The 17,077-nt window shown below is 36.8% G+C and overlaps 1 protein-coding gene across 6 annotated transcripts in view; it reads left to right on the top strand.

Moving 5' to 3' along the window:
* MCTP1 (multiple C2 and transmembrane domain containing 1) overlaps positions 1 to 17,077 on the top strand; it is a 215,131-nt gene that overhangs the window by 68,640 nt on the left and 129,414 nt on the right. For all 6 annotated transcript variants that reach the window (XM_085041938.1, XM_085041937.1, XM_085041936.1 and 3 more), the window contains 2 exons: positions 10,058 to 10,228; positions 11,755 to 11,885. In XM_085041938.1, coding sequence (XP_084898064.1) covers positions 10,058 to 10,228; positions 11,755 to 11,885 — 302 coding nt within the window. The remainder of the gene's footprint in view (positions 1 to 10,057; positions 10,229 to 11,754; positions 11,886 to 17,077) is intronic.

Here is a 17,077-nt window from a genome sequence, read left to right as displayed (position 1 = left end):
TCGTGTAACTTTTAGCATGTGGTCTTCTGGTTTGTGGTGTTTCTTTGTTTGTTTTTTTTCAGAACAACTATGATTTTTTGTCAAGCATGCCCTGTAGGACTGGAAACTTCTGGCACAGGATTTATTGTCCCTCAAAATGTGTTTTAGTGACAGTGGTTTTTTTTTTTTCATCAAATAAACATCATGGCACAGTTCAGCTTTTAAAATAATCATAAAACCTTCCAACTTTGTTACGGGACTTAAACCTATCTTCAAGTCATCTAGTAACTTCATGTATGTAGCCAGCATGTCCCGATTCCTTTTCTAAAACCATTAATTTCTCATGTGTAAACAATTTCCTTTTTTAATATGAACAAAGAATTCATGCCAAGGAGTATCTTTTATTTTCCTATTGCTTACTTCTCTTACTGGTTAAAGTTCTTGTGTGCAAAGTTTACACAGTGAAGGTTCTCGAAGACAAATTTCCCTCATCACTGGTTTTGCAATAGTTGACAGTCATAGCCAGGCTTTACAAGAGCACAGTGGACTCCACTTTATAGAGCTCTTTATAGCTCCTCAAGCTTTTCTCCTCTTAGGAGTTATGGATGTGATAAAATAGGAGCAGTGTAGGCATTTTTCCACAAGAGAAAGACTGAGAGTTTGACTATAGTGGAGTACAACCAATTTTTACCTTTTTTTTTTTTTCCTGCTTTGTTAAAAAGGAGTTTATTTACTGCCTAAAGCAAGTGAACTAAAATTTCTCAGAGACTATTTCTCAGAGACTTGAGCTAGTGAGGTAGGTCTAGGTTTTTTTAGAAGTTACCATGTGAAGTTGTTAAAATGAGGAAAAAATTTAAATAGCAATGTGGGGTGATTCACTTATTTTGTAAAGTAATTTACTCTTCTAGCATATTGATGCACAACTTTAAATAGATTATTAATAAGCAGCATTGTTTATGGTGCTCACCTGACAAATATTTGCATTTTTTGAAACCTATTTGTGTTTTTAACCTTAAAAAATAAAAGAGAGCAATGTTCATGATTCTTGGTTTATGGATGGGTTTTTCACACAGTCTGCTTCTGGGGTGCAGGACAGTACTCAGTCTGTCCTTTGTGAAATTGGTGAAACAAAGATGCTTGGTGAAGTGATGATATACAGTATTTTGATTCCCATATGGTGTGTAACTTCCTGAAATTTCCTGAAATATCTAAGAGGTTCAAACTGAAGAGAAGAGGAAGAGCTATGAGAATGTTGAAGGGTAGAACTGGTTTGCATCATGAAAGTGATGTGTTAACCCCTGATGTGCTGACTATGTTGGGTAACAGTTTGTCCCCATTGCAAACTGACAAAACCGTGAGCTTTAATAATCCTGAATGAATGGTGCAGCATGAGAGTTGGGAATCCTTTAAAGCTCTTCAAGTGAGTTATTTATCCCTGTTCAGCTTTATTACGCACATTTGATAACATTTCATTCAGTAGTTGGCATTTTTGCAAACTGGCATATTGAGAATATTTCGCAAAAAGTGAATGCATGATTTAAACATTGGATTTTTTCTATGGTTATCTTTGACAAAATAATAATTTAACCTACAGGTGCAATGCATGTACAATAGCTTATATGCATTGCTGTGTTTATGATTTATATGCAGAAATATGTCAGTTAAAACACAGGAGATCATTTGCCTTGTGGGTCTATTCCAGTATTCCAAATCTTTGATCTGCTGTCAGCAAAACAAATTAAAAAAATCTTTTATTTACAAAGAATTCCTTCAAAAGGCTTGCTGTTCTCTGAGGTGCAGGGTAATCAGGGTAAATAAGACTTCTATTTCATTTGTAGATTAAAAAAAATAGTGTCTAAAAGTAGGTGCCTAACCCTACTAATAGAGTAGTAATAGAGAAAGTGCCCTATTTGAAATCATTCTTCATCAGGAAATGTTTGTCTTATGCTTCAGAGAGCTGAGGAAAAAGCAGAATATTAAAATTTGTTGAACATACCATTATAAATTTCCTAAACCTAATTTTGTATCTCTGTAGCGACTTTATTTACAGTTCTAATAAATTACTGTTTTTACGAGTTATGGCACTATTCTTCACTTTTTGAAGTTTGTCCTTGAAGCCTACTTTTCTGTACCATAGGTAGCTTGAAGTTAAAGTGTAGCAATGCCACTATGGCATTGTTTGTGTTCATGAACTGCATGTCTAGCTCATGTTTTCTTGTGTGGCTATAACTATTTAAACAAAGCTATTTCAATGAAGGCAGTACCTTTTGGCCAAAGCATACTGAGAGAAAGCTCTGTCAGAAACATTCATTTCACTGAAAATTGTTTTCATATGATTAGGCATCTATTTTTTCCATTTTCCCATCTGTGGGACAATTGCTATTAAATTTATTTTGAACATGGTCATACCCCATGTTAAACTTCTTACATTAATGATTCATTAAGAAGCCATCAGAAAAACCTTTAAATTATTTAATTTAAAGACAAACTGATGAAACAAGTGGTTTGGCATCTTTAGCCAATGTATTAGGGGAAAAATATATGTAAGATTTACCTGTTATGCCCTCCCAAGTAACATCATTCCAGTAAAATCTGGAGAAAAATATTATATGTCACCTTTTTTTCTCTTAGACCTTCTCTTCTGTTTCATATCATCAATGGTAAGTTTAGAACTGAGACCACTAGAAAGTACCAAAATATAACAATACTCTTTAATTTACGCTGTTAATATGAGCTCTTTCAGAGTGACATTGATCAGTTAGAACCAAATGTCCATTCTTCGCAGAGATGAAGATAAATTAGTGTCTTTTTAGCAAAGTCTAAGTCTTTAAACTAAACTCTTAGCAAAGTTTAGTCTTTTTTTAGCAAAGGTTACGTATAAACTAAGATTAAAAATATGTTGTCATCCCTAAGTCATAGAATCAAAGCGTGGTTTGGGTTGGAAGGCACCTTAATGACCATTTAGTTCAGCCCCCCTACAGGGACACCTCCCTCTAGACCAGACTGTTCAGAGCCCTGTCCAATCTGGCCTTGAACACTTCCAGGGATGAGTATCCCCAGCTTTTGTGGGCAACTGTTCAGTGCCTCACCACCCTCACAGTCAAGAATTTCTTCCTAATACCCAGTCTCAAGCCACCTTCTGTCAGTTTCAAGCCATTCCCCTCTTGTCCTACCACTCCAGCTCTTGTCAAGAGTGTCTCTTCAGCTTTCTTGTAGCACCTTTGAGTACTGGAAAGGGCTCTAAGGTCTCTGCAGATGCTTATGCATGCTGAACAGCCTCGACTCTCTCAATCTGTCTTCCCAGGACAGGTGCTTCAATCCTCTGAGCATCTTTGAGATCACGTCCTTATTGAGAATCTCAGAGCTGGATGCAGACCTTCAGCTGGGGTCACAACAGAGTAGAACAGAGGAGGAGAATCACCTCCTTTGACTTGCTGACCGCACGTCTCTTGATGCAGCCCAGAAGGGCATCTGTGTCCTTGGGTGCAGGAACATGAGAGTAGGTCATGTTGAGATTCTTATCGACCAATACCACACAAGACTTCCTCCTCAGGGCTCTCAGTCCATTCTCTGCCCAGCCTGAATTTATGCTTGAGTTAGCCCTGACCAAAGTGCAGAACATTGTACTTTGCCCTGTTGAACTTCATGAGATTCACATGTCAGGGCCCCCTCAGTCACAACTGAGAAGCTACTTCTGATTAATTACAGTTGGGGATTAAACAGTGTATTTACTGCCTAAAGCAAGTGAATTAAAGTGGTTTTCCTTTGCATTTAGGTAACTGTATTTGCATTAATTCAGCTTTAGAAACTTCTGCACATACTTTTAAATTGAAAAATAGAATTTATGAACATTTTTAAAAAGAATGAATTGCTAAATGAATGGCTTTCAGCTCCTAGCTGCTGACAGTTTTTAAAATTTCTTTTAGAAGCTTTTCTAAGAGTTTGTGTGTTCCAGTTGCACAAAATTAAGTGCCAGAACCTATGGCCCTAATAACTGATGGTTTTATGCCCAACTCAAAATATTTTATTTCTGTGGCTCCTGATTTGCGTTTTCCTAATATCAAAAATCTTTTTTTCTGTTTTAAAATTGAAACAAAATGCTTTTCTACTGGAATGAGATGCCTCTTGAGAAGACAATAAAATTGGAAATAGCAAATTATGGTGTAAGTATTGCAAAGACAAACGTAAGCAGAGAGTTGTGTGATATTTCTTAATTGAAGGAATTTATGCTTGGTTCAATCTTTCAACCAGAATCTTTGAGCCAAAGCTCTCTGGAATTTCAGAATACATGACAGATTAATTACATTTGAGCTTTTGTGAAGAATCTTTTAAGACTTAGAAAACACACTTGTTTTTTGTAAGCCATGAGGTTCTAGATGTCAGCTGTAAATAGTGCTTGAAGGAAAGCTACTGAATAATGGAATAGAAATAAAAAAAAATGTTCAGAATAGATGTGCCTGTTTGTTAGACATCTAATTATAAAAATTATGCAAGTAATTGGCGAGGCTTGTATTTGCATTAATTGCATGTGAGTGATAACAGCTGATCCAGCTAACAACAAAAACAGCAGAGTAACATCTCATCATGGGGGTTTCATGACTACATGTCCAAAAGCATGGGGAGTTGCCATCAAGTATTGGTTGCCACTGTCTTTCTGTGTATCACATTCATGTCAGCATTAGACTGTGGTGACATTGGTTATCCCAGGCAATAACAGGATCATCAGGAGACCTGTTGACATTCACATATATGTTGCAGCCACTGTTTCCAAGGGGAATTACTGGAAGAAAGAATGGAGACAGTTAGGAGTATACTCTCTGAAAACTGCTTTTGCACACTGTTGTTCTTTTTGTAAATTCCAGAAAATTCAAGTCAAAATAGTGAGTGCCACAGTCTGCATTGTGCTACACTTGAGCTGCATCCAGCAGGTGCACCTAAGTAGCATGCCAAGTTATTCAATTTAGAAAACCACAAAAACATGTGAAATGCTGCATAAGTGTCAGCTTTTACTACAAATATTGTAGCATCATGACAGCATTGCTCTACAGTAGCAGTATCAAGTTGTTAGTGCAAACTCCATAAACCAGATTTAACATGGCAGTTGAAACAGTCAGGGTGTAGGGCAGTATAGGTTTCTCAACTGCAGAAATTTAGGTTAGCTTCACCTAGAATTAAAATAGCCTAAAATGTAAAATTTAGTTGATAGAAAGTTGAGGAAAGTGATCTCTCATGTTGCAGTAATTATCAGTGGGAGTCCATGTAGAACACTTTCTTAGTTACAATGAACAAACAATACGAAGGAATCATCATGATCCCATTGAAGGCATTTTTGTAACTCAGTGTCTACACGTAGATGACTTCTACAAGGAGTCATACTTTGTGTCATTTCTAATGTTGGAAAAGCATTGCAAATGCATTTGACTGTCTCTTGATTTTTTCATTGTTTTGTATGTAGAACTAGCAGCTATATCTACTGGCATTCTCAATCTTTATTTTACCTTGTTTATCCAAGATGTGCAAGTATCCTAGAAACTGGGGGAGTAGAATTCTGTTTGCTTGAATTTCCAACAATAACTTGCAACACTGATTTTGATTCACTTTGCTGTATTTTTACATCTGCCCTCTGTTAGATGATGGAGAGAAGTATTTTGCCTTTCTGTATTTCTTGGTTGATATTTTATTTAAAGCTTCCAAACCAAAATTTTGGGGGTTTTTTTGATAGAGGTGCCTCTGCAGGACATATAGCTGCATTATTGATTTGCTTTTTGAAAGATTTATTAAGTTTGTGGTAGACTGTTCTATTTCTGTCTGTTTTGTTCCAGGAGTCAGAGGAGCAATGTGTCCTTGTGGTGTGTTTTAAAAGGAGGATATTTAATAAAAGCAGAGTCTGTTTGCACATGCACGTGCCAGTGAGAGAGGTGGTGCTTTGTAGGGCCTAAGGGCTGATCAATGAAGAAATGACGTCTGAGGGAGAACAGTGTGTGGAGTTTCTCCAACTCAATATGGGCTAAAGTTTCAGGACTCTTAGTTAACTAAGATAAACAAAATGAGGGGATTTTCAAAACTACTGAAAAAGTGTATCTCTTTTTTTGACAAAAGTAGCAATAGCTCATCAAGAATGTGGTATTGATTATCCTGGGATCAATGCCCAGATTCTGACTAAGCCTAGTTGATTCCCTGTCCTGTAATGTTACCTAGCAATACCTGGACGCATGCAGAATATTAAGTCATGTTTATTAGGTCATCTTTGAGCTCTGACATTTGGCTAGCTGGATGAATCACATCTAGCAGAGGGTGCAATTCTGTCAGAAGATTCTTTCCTGTTGATGCCCCTAGCCCACCCACTACATCACATTTAGACAGAACTGGTGGAACACAAATAAAAGTTCTGTTTATCACATAAGAAAATGCTGGGTTTGCGTGCTGTTTATTAAGCATTACAACAGTGTGTGGATATGCAATATGTTGGTTTTTCTTTCACAGGCCAGTTTAAGCATGAAAGACTCCTTTTCAGAAGTCAAATTTAAATTTCTTTTTGGAAAAAGAGAGTGAAGACTTCACTGCATGCAGGCTGCAACTTTCCCATCATTCCCTCTCTTTGAGGGGTTTAGAACAAGTCAGGTGGGAGTCACCATGCCTGTATCCTGCATATAAATGCAAAGAAATGTGAATAATATAAATAATAGTCCAACATTAATGATGGTTATGGACTACAATCTTGATCTTGCTTCTTTCCAAATTGTGGCATTTTATATGAAATGTGTAACTTCCTAGCCATTTACAGAGAAATGAAAAACTGAGTGGTTTCTTCATGTGGTTTTTTTTTTGTTTGTGGCACAAGAGTGAATTCAGGCTGCAGTACTCACTACATGCTTTCTGAGGGAAACAAGTTGCCTAAGAAGAAGTCTTGAGAAACTATCCTTCATAGAAGAAATTGAGAAAGATACATGGTCACTTCTTTGTTTCATTCTTATGGTTCCCCTTCTGAATTTGTAGCAAACTAACTTTAGGCTGGATTTTACAGGAGGTCTCTTAGATACTTAACTAGGTACCTATAAATGTGCTTGTCTTACATTTTGAAATTAAATTTGTAAGGGAAGAACTTTAAAATGGGAAATCAGTCTTACTTTCCCATTTTTTCATCTATTAACTTTTCGTCAAATTTGACTTGAAATCTGAACATTCTTTTTTTTTTCTTCCTACAAGAACCATTATATGAAAAAAGAGATTAAGTCAATATCTGTAATTTCTGAAAATGAATGTGACTTTGACTGGAAGAAAAGTGTGTTTTCTTACTTGGAAACAAGAAGAGTGCTGGCTGAAGGTCATTCTTGCTGGAGAAGACCACACAGCCTGTGCCTTTCATGTCCAGAAAATCTCAATAGCTTTAGCTCCAGCAAGCTGTACCCTGACTCTTTCAGTATATCTCCCTTTTGCTGTTCCATGTATCTGTGTGTTACCAACAAAGACAGAAAAGAGCAATCCTGTGGTCCACATTCCCTACCTTGAGGAAGAAACAGCCACAACCAATCCACACCTCTTTTAGCAGCTGGCTGCTTTTCTTCCAGATATTGAGACATGGTCTCTGGAGCTTCACTTTCAGCCAACAGTGGTCTTTGCATAAAGCTTGGATTGTCATTGTCTACGAGCCATGACTCTGACCTGGGAGGGCTTGCACCAGCAGCATGGGAATGCTTGCACTCAGGCCTCCTGCCTGACTCTTGTAATCTGCTGTCTGACCTGTCTGTCATTTTTCACCCAGCTCTTGGTCATCTAGATCTTGCCTTGCTACCCTGTATGGAAGTTACCCCCACTGATGGAACTCCTGACCGGTCATAAAAAATCAGCCTGCTGTGTAAGAGGACAGATGCTCTACTGCAGCAAATCATTGTAAGAGCTGCTGAAAATATGAGATTTAGATCAAGTATACTATAAATTTTTCACTGTCTCACTGGAGATTAGTGAAGTGGAGAGCTACGCAGTTGTGCTTAAGATTTACTTCAAAATAGTTGTAAATGCAAACTCAAGCATTTTTTCCATGGTAGCATCCCAAAAATCATATGGATTTCCATTCAGCTCTTAAAACTCCCCAAAGAACTGAATATTCTTCGCAAAAGAAGTTTCAACCACTGCTTATATCTCAGTATAAAATATCTTCCTAAACATGTCTGGTCTTCTTTCTGTATCTCTCATCACCTTGTGTTGAGGGCAGAGGTATTGTTGATTATCTACTAGACAGACTTCTCTTGCTTTAAGCCTTCTAAGAAACTGGAACAAGAAGAATAAAAGTCAACCACTTCTTCACAAGTCAAGTCTTTGGCAATGTTGGTGGTGTGCCCTCAGTGAGATGTGTATTTTTGCTGAGGATAAACTTAAAGTTTATATAATGCTCCCAAGTTGTAAATGAAATATCTTCTGGCAGCTGTTTTTACCAGTTCTGCCCTAATTTTTGTAGTCTGCTTTTTGATGTCCTGCTGCTGCTCCATGTCGCAGGTTAAGTTAAGGATTATTCGTCACACCATTCCTTGTTTGCCTTTGAAGAAATGGTAAGTTTGTGAGATGTTTGTCTGCAGCCAAGTCCTTCACTTCAGGAAGAGAAACCTTTAATAAATACAGTAAAATATTTTGGGAGTAACTACACTACTTGGAATGAATAACCATTAGAAAACACTAATGCCTGCCAATGAAATACCTTAAATACTGCAACAATATGTTAATCAGATTTGCTCCAAGCCCAGTGACCATAGTTTTCATGTCTCTTCTCTCTAAAGGCTGGGTGAGTGTGATTGTAATCCAGTCTAATTTCTGTCATTGTCTCTGGGTAATAAAGTAAAATGCCTGCCCTGGACACCTGCATAGCTGTAACCATCCAGAGGTGTTTACCATGTAAAAGACTCAAGCCAAATCTGCACTGAAACCCTCTTACAGGCATACTGGAGGTCTGTGAGGGATGAAGCCAAGCATGCAAGACCTGCATGTATGGAGAGTAGCTGAGCCCACAAAGCCTTTGTTGCTCAGACTACTTTGCCTAATAAAGAAAATGCATGTATTTGATATAGCTACAGCAGAATATACATGCAGACTTTCTCTTTTTGATTCCTAGAGAAAATAATTTCCAAGTTTAAATATTGTTTAGCTATCTGGTGTTCTGATTATAGATAAGGTAGCCTTGAATGAATAAAATTTCAGAGTAGAAGGGAGAGCCATTACCAACATTGCTTGTCAAGTGCACCCAAGACACGTTTGCCTTTTTATTGACTGCAAGGGTGATCCCCAGTTCTGGTACCTTGTACCCACTGTAACTCAGAGCAAACTGGAAATGATCTTAAGTTACTTAATTTTATAGCCTCCTGCTCTCAAACCCCTAGTGGAGTTTATTGACAAAACTGTAGCTACCTGGTTTGTGTGTGTGAATTTTCTTTTAATCCCCAAAATTAGTGGCTGAGGGTTCACAAATCCACAAGTTTCTGCACAGCTCTGAACAGAGGTTCTGTTGTTTTCAAACTCTTGAACTTATGTGCTGGTACTTAATTCATGTTTCTTAGAATACCACATCATTTTAGGGGCAAAAATAGAGGAGTTTATTGAATTATTTTTCTTTGATCCATTTTTCTCATGGTGGCTTTATGTTCTAACTTCCATTCTAATGAAAGTTTCATATTCTTGATGGGGTTTTATAAACATAATAATAATATACTTTAATAAACATAGAGTTTGTTCACATTCATTCAATTGTATGCTACTAATGTAAGAGACTTTCTAACATTTATTTTCATTCTATCAGCAGAGGGAGAAGTGAAGCAGAAAAAAGACTTTTTTTTAATGAACATTTCATTGAGTAGCATTTATTCTGCTTGCTTCTGCAAAAGCAGCATATGACATTACCTGCATAATTGCCACTATTTTATTACTCTCCAAGTAATTCTTTGTGATATAGTTTACATATGTACTGTCAAATAGCTTCAAAATGTCTTAAGGTGGTTGTTTTACATTCACAGTTTCATGGAATAGAACATTAAAAAGCAGGGCGAAATTCTGGAATTGTGTTAACTAAATCTATGCTATTGTTTCCCTAAAGTTTCAGACCCAGAGCTTACGTCTCTCAGACCTGCACAGAAAGTCTCAGTTATGGAGGGGAATAGTTAGTGTTACCTTAATAGAAGGTCGTGAACTAAAGGCGATGGATGCAAATGGGCTCAGTGATCCTTATGTGAAGTTTCGTTTGGGGCATCAGAAGTACAAGAGCAAGGTAATTTTAGCTGTGACTGAATTTTTTTTTTAAATGCTTTGTTCCTGTTTGGTGTTTCTTATTTTGCATGACTTTCAATAGTGATGGGGATTTATGGTTGTAATAATTACCTGCTAGAGCACCTAGAGCTTTATTTAGATGTTTCTTTTTGTTTTACTATGAACAAAAATAGTACTAGAGAGAAAAAATGTAGGACTGAAAAATGTGTGTTTGCAGGGGGACACAGGTAATATTCCATACAGACTGTGCTGGCTTTTACTTATTGTTAGGGGTCATTCATGGCAGGGGAGAGATGGAGAGTGATTCTCTTGGACCCTTTGCACTGTCTAGTCCTCAAACCATGTCATGCTTATATTCTCACTTTTCTCTTCATGTCGTTAGCAGCAAGTTTCATTAAATTTCTCTTTATATATGAGCTTCACAGGTGGAGAGGATTGATCCAGGAGATTATTATTGTGAAGACTTGCTTGGCTTTGTTACTATTATTTTTTTTTTCTCTTGGTCCCTACTGTTTTGAAAATTGCTCTTTATGAAAGATGCTGGGACTGCTGATGATGCACATGACCTTCCTGTCTTTATGGCCATGACAGCCACTATGGTTTTCACAGCCAGATGAAGGGTAAATTGAGGAAGAGAGCAGGGACATTTACTTATTTGCAGACCTCTGAGCCTGCACTGGGGCCTATTAATTTAAAATTAGAAGAAATCAAATTTAATGATTTTGTGAATTGAAAATTTTCATAATCCTCACTGAATTGTCCTTTTTTCCAGCCAGTAGAAATGGTGGTTGTCGGAAGAAGTGTTTACTAAATAGGGAATATATTAGGGGTTTTCTGTTCTTGCTCAGGACAGGTGTGACTACTGTGAATACTGCTTTTGCAGTATGGTACAAAATTCTGCAAGCTTTCTGTTCTTCACGGTGTGGTCAGAAATATATGGACTGAAATCTACTGAAGTAACAAGTAACTGGACTGAAAATGTTTAAGAAAGCTACTTTAATCAGAGTTTCAAAGGAAAGGAAGTAAAATACAGTTTTGGAAGTGAACTAATTTTATTCCATAGAAAGTAAACCCTAGTATCATGTTTCTCCCAGTATTATTGTAGCTGGGGAAAAAAGGACATGATACAATTGTTTGTTTAAGTATTTACAGTCACCATCTACCTGTCATTGCAGGTGCTTTGTTTACCTTTGGGCTCAGAAGCATAACTTTACAGCTAACTGTCATTTCACAGAGGACGTAATTTTTCTGCAGAGAAATGGCTCTGTTCCTAGGGCAAATCCTTTGTTCAGGAGGCTTTTGAAGGTGACAGGTTGCAGAATTTTGGAGGTTGCTGTTACATCAGAGAGGCATGAGAGAACTGGCTAGTATTCTTTCCTAATTACTAATTTTTAATTCTTGCTGCTTGAGATACTGATGCTGCAGACAGAAAAAGCTTCCTGAACAGAGTCTAATGATCAAATTTACCGTTTAAGCAAGTGTATGCCTACACAATGAAATATGACTTTCTTTTTGTTCTCCTTTCAGATTGTTCCAAAAACTTTGAATCCTCAGTGGAGGGAGCAGTTTGACTTTCATCTCTATGATGAACAAGGTGGAATTATTGATATTACCGTGTGGGACAAAGATGTTGGCAAAAGGGATGATTTCATTGGCAGGTCTGTGCAGTTCTATCTTTCTTGTTCCATGGGGATGATTAAAATGAGCCTTGCCATTGAAACTGTTTCTTATGACCACTTGTTCTTGGCTTGTTTGGTTTTTGGTTTTTTTTTTAAGTTTGAGGAGGATTTTCTGCAATGTTCCAGTACAATTTGCTTCATTGAGGGAATTCTTTACATTGATGTAAATTTTATTGACCAGTAGGTGGCAGCTTTTACCAATTGATAGACTGAGGTATTACAAAATAAACATCCCCTGTTCAGCGCGATTACAAAAGTGCAAGAGGTTCCACAAAGTAACATCCTGCTTGGAGGAGAAACAGATCTTTTGACTTGATGCTTAAGACCAAATTTATGTACCAGTCTATTTAGTACATGAAAAGAGAGTTGAAGGGCTACACACATATTTTGGCACAGAGAATTATTCACCTAATTCATATGCAGGAAAAGTCTGGGAGTTCAAGAAATAGCTGATATTTGTATGGCTGTGCTCCATTTTACAGAATAGGAAGTGGCATTAACTGTTAGCTAATAAGGAAAAAGACTGTCTTGTGCTTATAGCTGCTACAAAGGTGCTATTTGGAAAGCTCAGATATTTCTTTATTTCATATTTTCCTTGATATGCATGCAGTCATAATAATAGTACTAATAACTAATAATTGCTAATCCTATATATTTTGATTGGAGGTGCTTTTGACTGGGGATGCTTTCATTAGGATATTGATACTTTTAACTAGCAAAATTCTTTTTTTTTCCTGATACTTAAAATCAGGAATGGAAATCCCACAGACCAAGCCATGTACTTTTTTGTCAGTGTGGCAGTGTTTCTACTGACATTTTCCTCCCTCTCATTCCATTTAGGATAATGGCTTTCTTTGTCAAATTAGATCAGTTTAATAATATTCTGTGTTTATTTTCTGCTATGAATTGTTTGAACTCAGATGATGTACAGTCTGTGGCAAGCAAATAACTTTATTATTGACAAAAACACTTTTCAAAAGTATACACAGTAGGATTTTGTTTTGTATTATGAAACCCAATGGATTGAGTGATTATTGGAATTTTATATTGTATTTTTCCCTTGTTTTATTTCAGTTGGCATACATGATAACAATATTTTTCTGAAGTAATGTACTAATTTAGTCCTGTGTCAATGTGTTCTATACCTTGGGAATTTATTCCAGTTTTCTTCTTAATTTTAACCTTCTTATGAAAAGCTGGTAAGATTCAAAGTTTTCATGAGTGATTTTTCAGAACATCATAAGCCAAGCACCACTTGCTGAAATCTTGCTGCTCTTGATTTTTGTGACCCCTCTGTCAGTGTATATATAATCCCTCTTCAGTTTGTCCTTGCAGACACTCTCTCATTTCACCTTCTGTTGGTACCTTATCTCTGGTAATGCAACCTGCAAAAAAATTCCTCTCCATGGAGATTTCCATGAAAAACTGTCATTTGTCGAGCTCAATCTGAATACAAAAATAGGTCTTAATATTCCCCCTCCCTGATATTCTTTTCCAGTCACTGCAGATAAAAATCACCAACACCTGACAGCTCCACTTAATGCTGACCTCTCTTCCCCAGTTTCTCCTTTCAAGGTTGCCCTTAAAAGCTGGAAATACTTTGGTGCACACACTTCAGACTTGCTGTGTGTGTGTGTTATGATAAGTGTATATTAATTTTTAAAAGCACAACTGAGTTGTGCTCTGTGACTAAGGCTCTATGGCTTTCAAGGTACACATAATAAGTCGAATATTTTGATTCAGGTTCCAGAAGAAGTGATAATGAGGCTGTGGGAGGGAAACAAAAGACTTCCTGGTAGCATTCTATCATTGCTCAAGAATGAAGAGTAATCCATTTCATCTTGCTGCAGTCTTCCTGCTTGCTTGAATAATGTGCAAGCAGCAGCTGTAATATTATATAAGAATATTTCTGTTAAATGCAAATGAAAACAATTGTTTCAGGAACAATTGTTCCTGCCTGGCCAAAATATGGCTAGGGAAAAGGCACACTAGATTGAAGAGAACCAATTCACCAAGTGTAAGAACTGATGAAACTGAGAAAAGGTTTCCCAACTGGAAAGTAGAAAGAAATGATTCCAGGATCTTCCTGGATGATAGCACAGGAAACCTGTGTTTTTAGTGTGCTAAGCTCAGTTACTTGCAAATTCTATTCCAAACCAGAATGCTGTAAACTCTCCTGGAATGATACCATTACTCAGCTGCACTTTTGTGAAATAAAAGAAGTGGGAAATCAGAGACATATGCTTCTGTGGTCCTTGTATATATCATTGTACTTACTGGGCTGGAGCATGGTAAGGGCCATGTGAAAGCTGGGAATGTGACATGGTGGCAATGATGTGTCTTGATACTGCGACGGGTTGGCCTTGCAATCCAATTCTGAGGGCAGGAAGATGCAGGAAAGATGTTTGAGAAGGCTGAGGACATGGAAGTGAGATTCTGGTTTTGAGGTGGAAGGGGTGGCTTGTAAGATCCCCCTGTAAGAGGAAGGAAGATCTCCGTTATGAGAGAGAGAAAGGTGTTAAGAGGGTGAGTGACCTCATGGCATCCTAGTCAGAAAAGCAAAAGGAGATGTCTGTCACTGAAGTAGCATAAAGCTCTGTCTTCATCTTGAAGCCCAGCCATGTTCAGCATGGCAGTTCCCGAATGAAATGCTGGCTGGTTGATTTCCATTCTTAACTTGGAGCATTTTGTATTTATAAAATACATTTGAATTTCAGTTGTGTAAATTCTCCGTGAGAGTTTAAAGGTTGCAGCACCTTATGAACTTCCATCTTAGAATACTCTAAAAAGCCCCAAGCCCTAGAACCAACTCAGTGTTTATTTCAGTATTTCAAAAGCCTGGGAAAAGACCTTGTGCAAGAGCTTTGAGGAAAATATATTTCCAGTCATGTACTGATTTGTATGAGAAGACACTCTTCTTGACCAGAACTGAGCTACATTTTACAGGAGGTAAATTCTGGCATAAAAAACTGGATATAGTTTTTTATAAAAACAATCAATATTCCAGGACCAAAACCATGAGGTCTGGAAGTCCTTTTCACGGAAAGCACCTGGAGCTAAAGCCACATGGGTGGCTTTCTTGCATTTAAAGAAACATATGGACTTGCATATGTGGCATTAGTCATTGCTTCACCTGATAGGTAGAAATATGTATGTATGTGTATATATTTTTCGGTATGAGTATATTGAATATTCACATTTTTGCTATGAGCAAATAATTTATGTTCTATATTGAGTCAATATGCTCCTATGATTAAAAACATACTGCCGTAAGTTTATGTAGGTAATACCAAGATCAAAATGAAGGTGATTTTAATCGTCATGTAATTATTTAGCTTTCTTATCATTTATGTTTTTGAAGGCAATTCTGACTGTCACCTTTACGATAATCAGTTAATAAATCCTCATGACTGTTACACCTTTATGCATAGCACTAATCTGAACAAATGGGCTGCTGACAGCTGCAATAAATTACCAAGAATGAGTGCTGTCAGAGAACAAGTTGTTTCTGTGAACATAGAGAATAAGTAAATCCCATGTCATGCAATTTTATTCAGCTGAAGTTATTTGCAATCCAGTGCAGCAGGATTTATAGCATTATTAATTGGTATGAAAAATTCACGTTTATCTTTAAAATTACATTGACTTTTGCTTTTATTTTGTGCCAGGAAATTACTGCTGACTTCATCTATATCTATTTTCATAAGTATTTATAGACGCTATTGTCTTTTCCCCCATCTGATGCAAATTAAGAAAAAAAGACCTTGTGTGTAGCATATTCATTAAGGCTATGTATTAATTTTATCTGTAGCAAATTGAAATTTCCAATAATCTCTCTAAATATTGTCACAAAAAGTCAAATCTATTTTGTGAGCATCCATATAATGGCTGTTATGAAATACAAAAGTAAAAATATTGAAAATTAACTATTTAGGTTTACAATATTTAATCCGTTATACCTTGCCTTTTTAGTCTTGCCATGGTAATACAACCAGAGAGTGGTTTTTGGGTATACATAAATACAAATTATATGCAACTATGATTCTATGATTAATCTAATAGCACAGGAATATGCTATCAAAGTTCTAAATTAAAGTGAGATTTTATTTTAAAAAGATAAAATTATTATGGTGTGGGTTTTTTTCCCCCCACTGACATCTGTGTAATTTTGCTGTGGGAGACTGAACATTATCATAGAGAGCTGAGTGATGCTATAAAGTTTTGTATGAGTGCTCCAACATGCATGTAAAGCTGGGTGAAGGACACTAAATATGCCACTGCAAGTGTTTCTTCCCAGATCTTTTTCTAGAGATGTTGTGGAGATTGTGATTTATATCTGTTGCCCAAGAAGAGGGTCTTGAATAGTATTTGTGAAGTCCAAGTTAATTTTAATTTGCCAAGTCTTGACGTTTTCTCAATTTTGCAGACCTCTGTAGAGAAGATGGCATCCTCTGGAAATGTAAATAGGATTTTATTATGCTGGTCTTTCAAAAATGTTTTTCGCATTGCAGTTTGAAAATTTCTTTATGTTGAAGTAACTCTGGAAAGATGTATTGCATTAAAAATGTAAACATAATGGTCAATATGCTTACAGAATTACTGTGTAATTCTGTGCAAACACAGAAGAGCACTCAACCAATAGTCTGTCTGTATAATCATTTGTTGATTATACATGATGACTAAAGTTAAATTAATTGCAGATGCGTTTCTTGATGTAAAATAAAGATTTTGCCTGAAGCAATAAAATCTAAAAATGCTAATGGCAGGTCTGGCTTTGAAAAATCCTGTGATGTGCTGAGCCATCTCCATTTCTGATTGTTGTCAAAAGGAGACAGATGTAATACTGCATCTCAAAATTTGGCCTTTAGGTATTCCATACCTTATTTATTCCTATCTCAGCACATCTTTACTCTGCTAATGCAGAGACATTTCTGTTCTGCTAGAAAGCCAAAAAAGTTTCTGTTTGTGCTCACAAATCTTCAGTAACTTTCTGTTACCAGATACTTTATTATTTACAGCTCTTACTGGCAGTTGTTATTGTCGAGTTCTGATGCAAAATTGGTAGTATTCCCCAGTGTATTCTGAGATACAGAATGCTGCATGCAAGCTGGGCTGTTTATGAATCCTTCTGACCCTATGTCTTCTCACATATGGAAGTCTACTTCCTGAAG

The sequence above is a fragment of the Lichenostomus cassidix genome, chromosome Z (genome assembly GCF_008360975.1).
Source record: "Lichenostomus cassidix isolate B80296 chromosome Z, HeHo_3.0, whole genome shotgun sequence".
Classification (NCBI taxonomy): domain Eukaryota; kingdom Metazoa; phylum Chordata; class Aves; order Passeriformes; family Meliphagidae; genus Lichenostomus; species Lichenostomus cassidix.
Note: the sequence above shows the minus strand (reverse complement) of the source record. Positions and strands in the feature narration are given on the sequence as shown.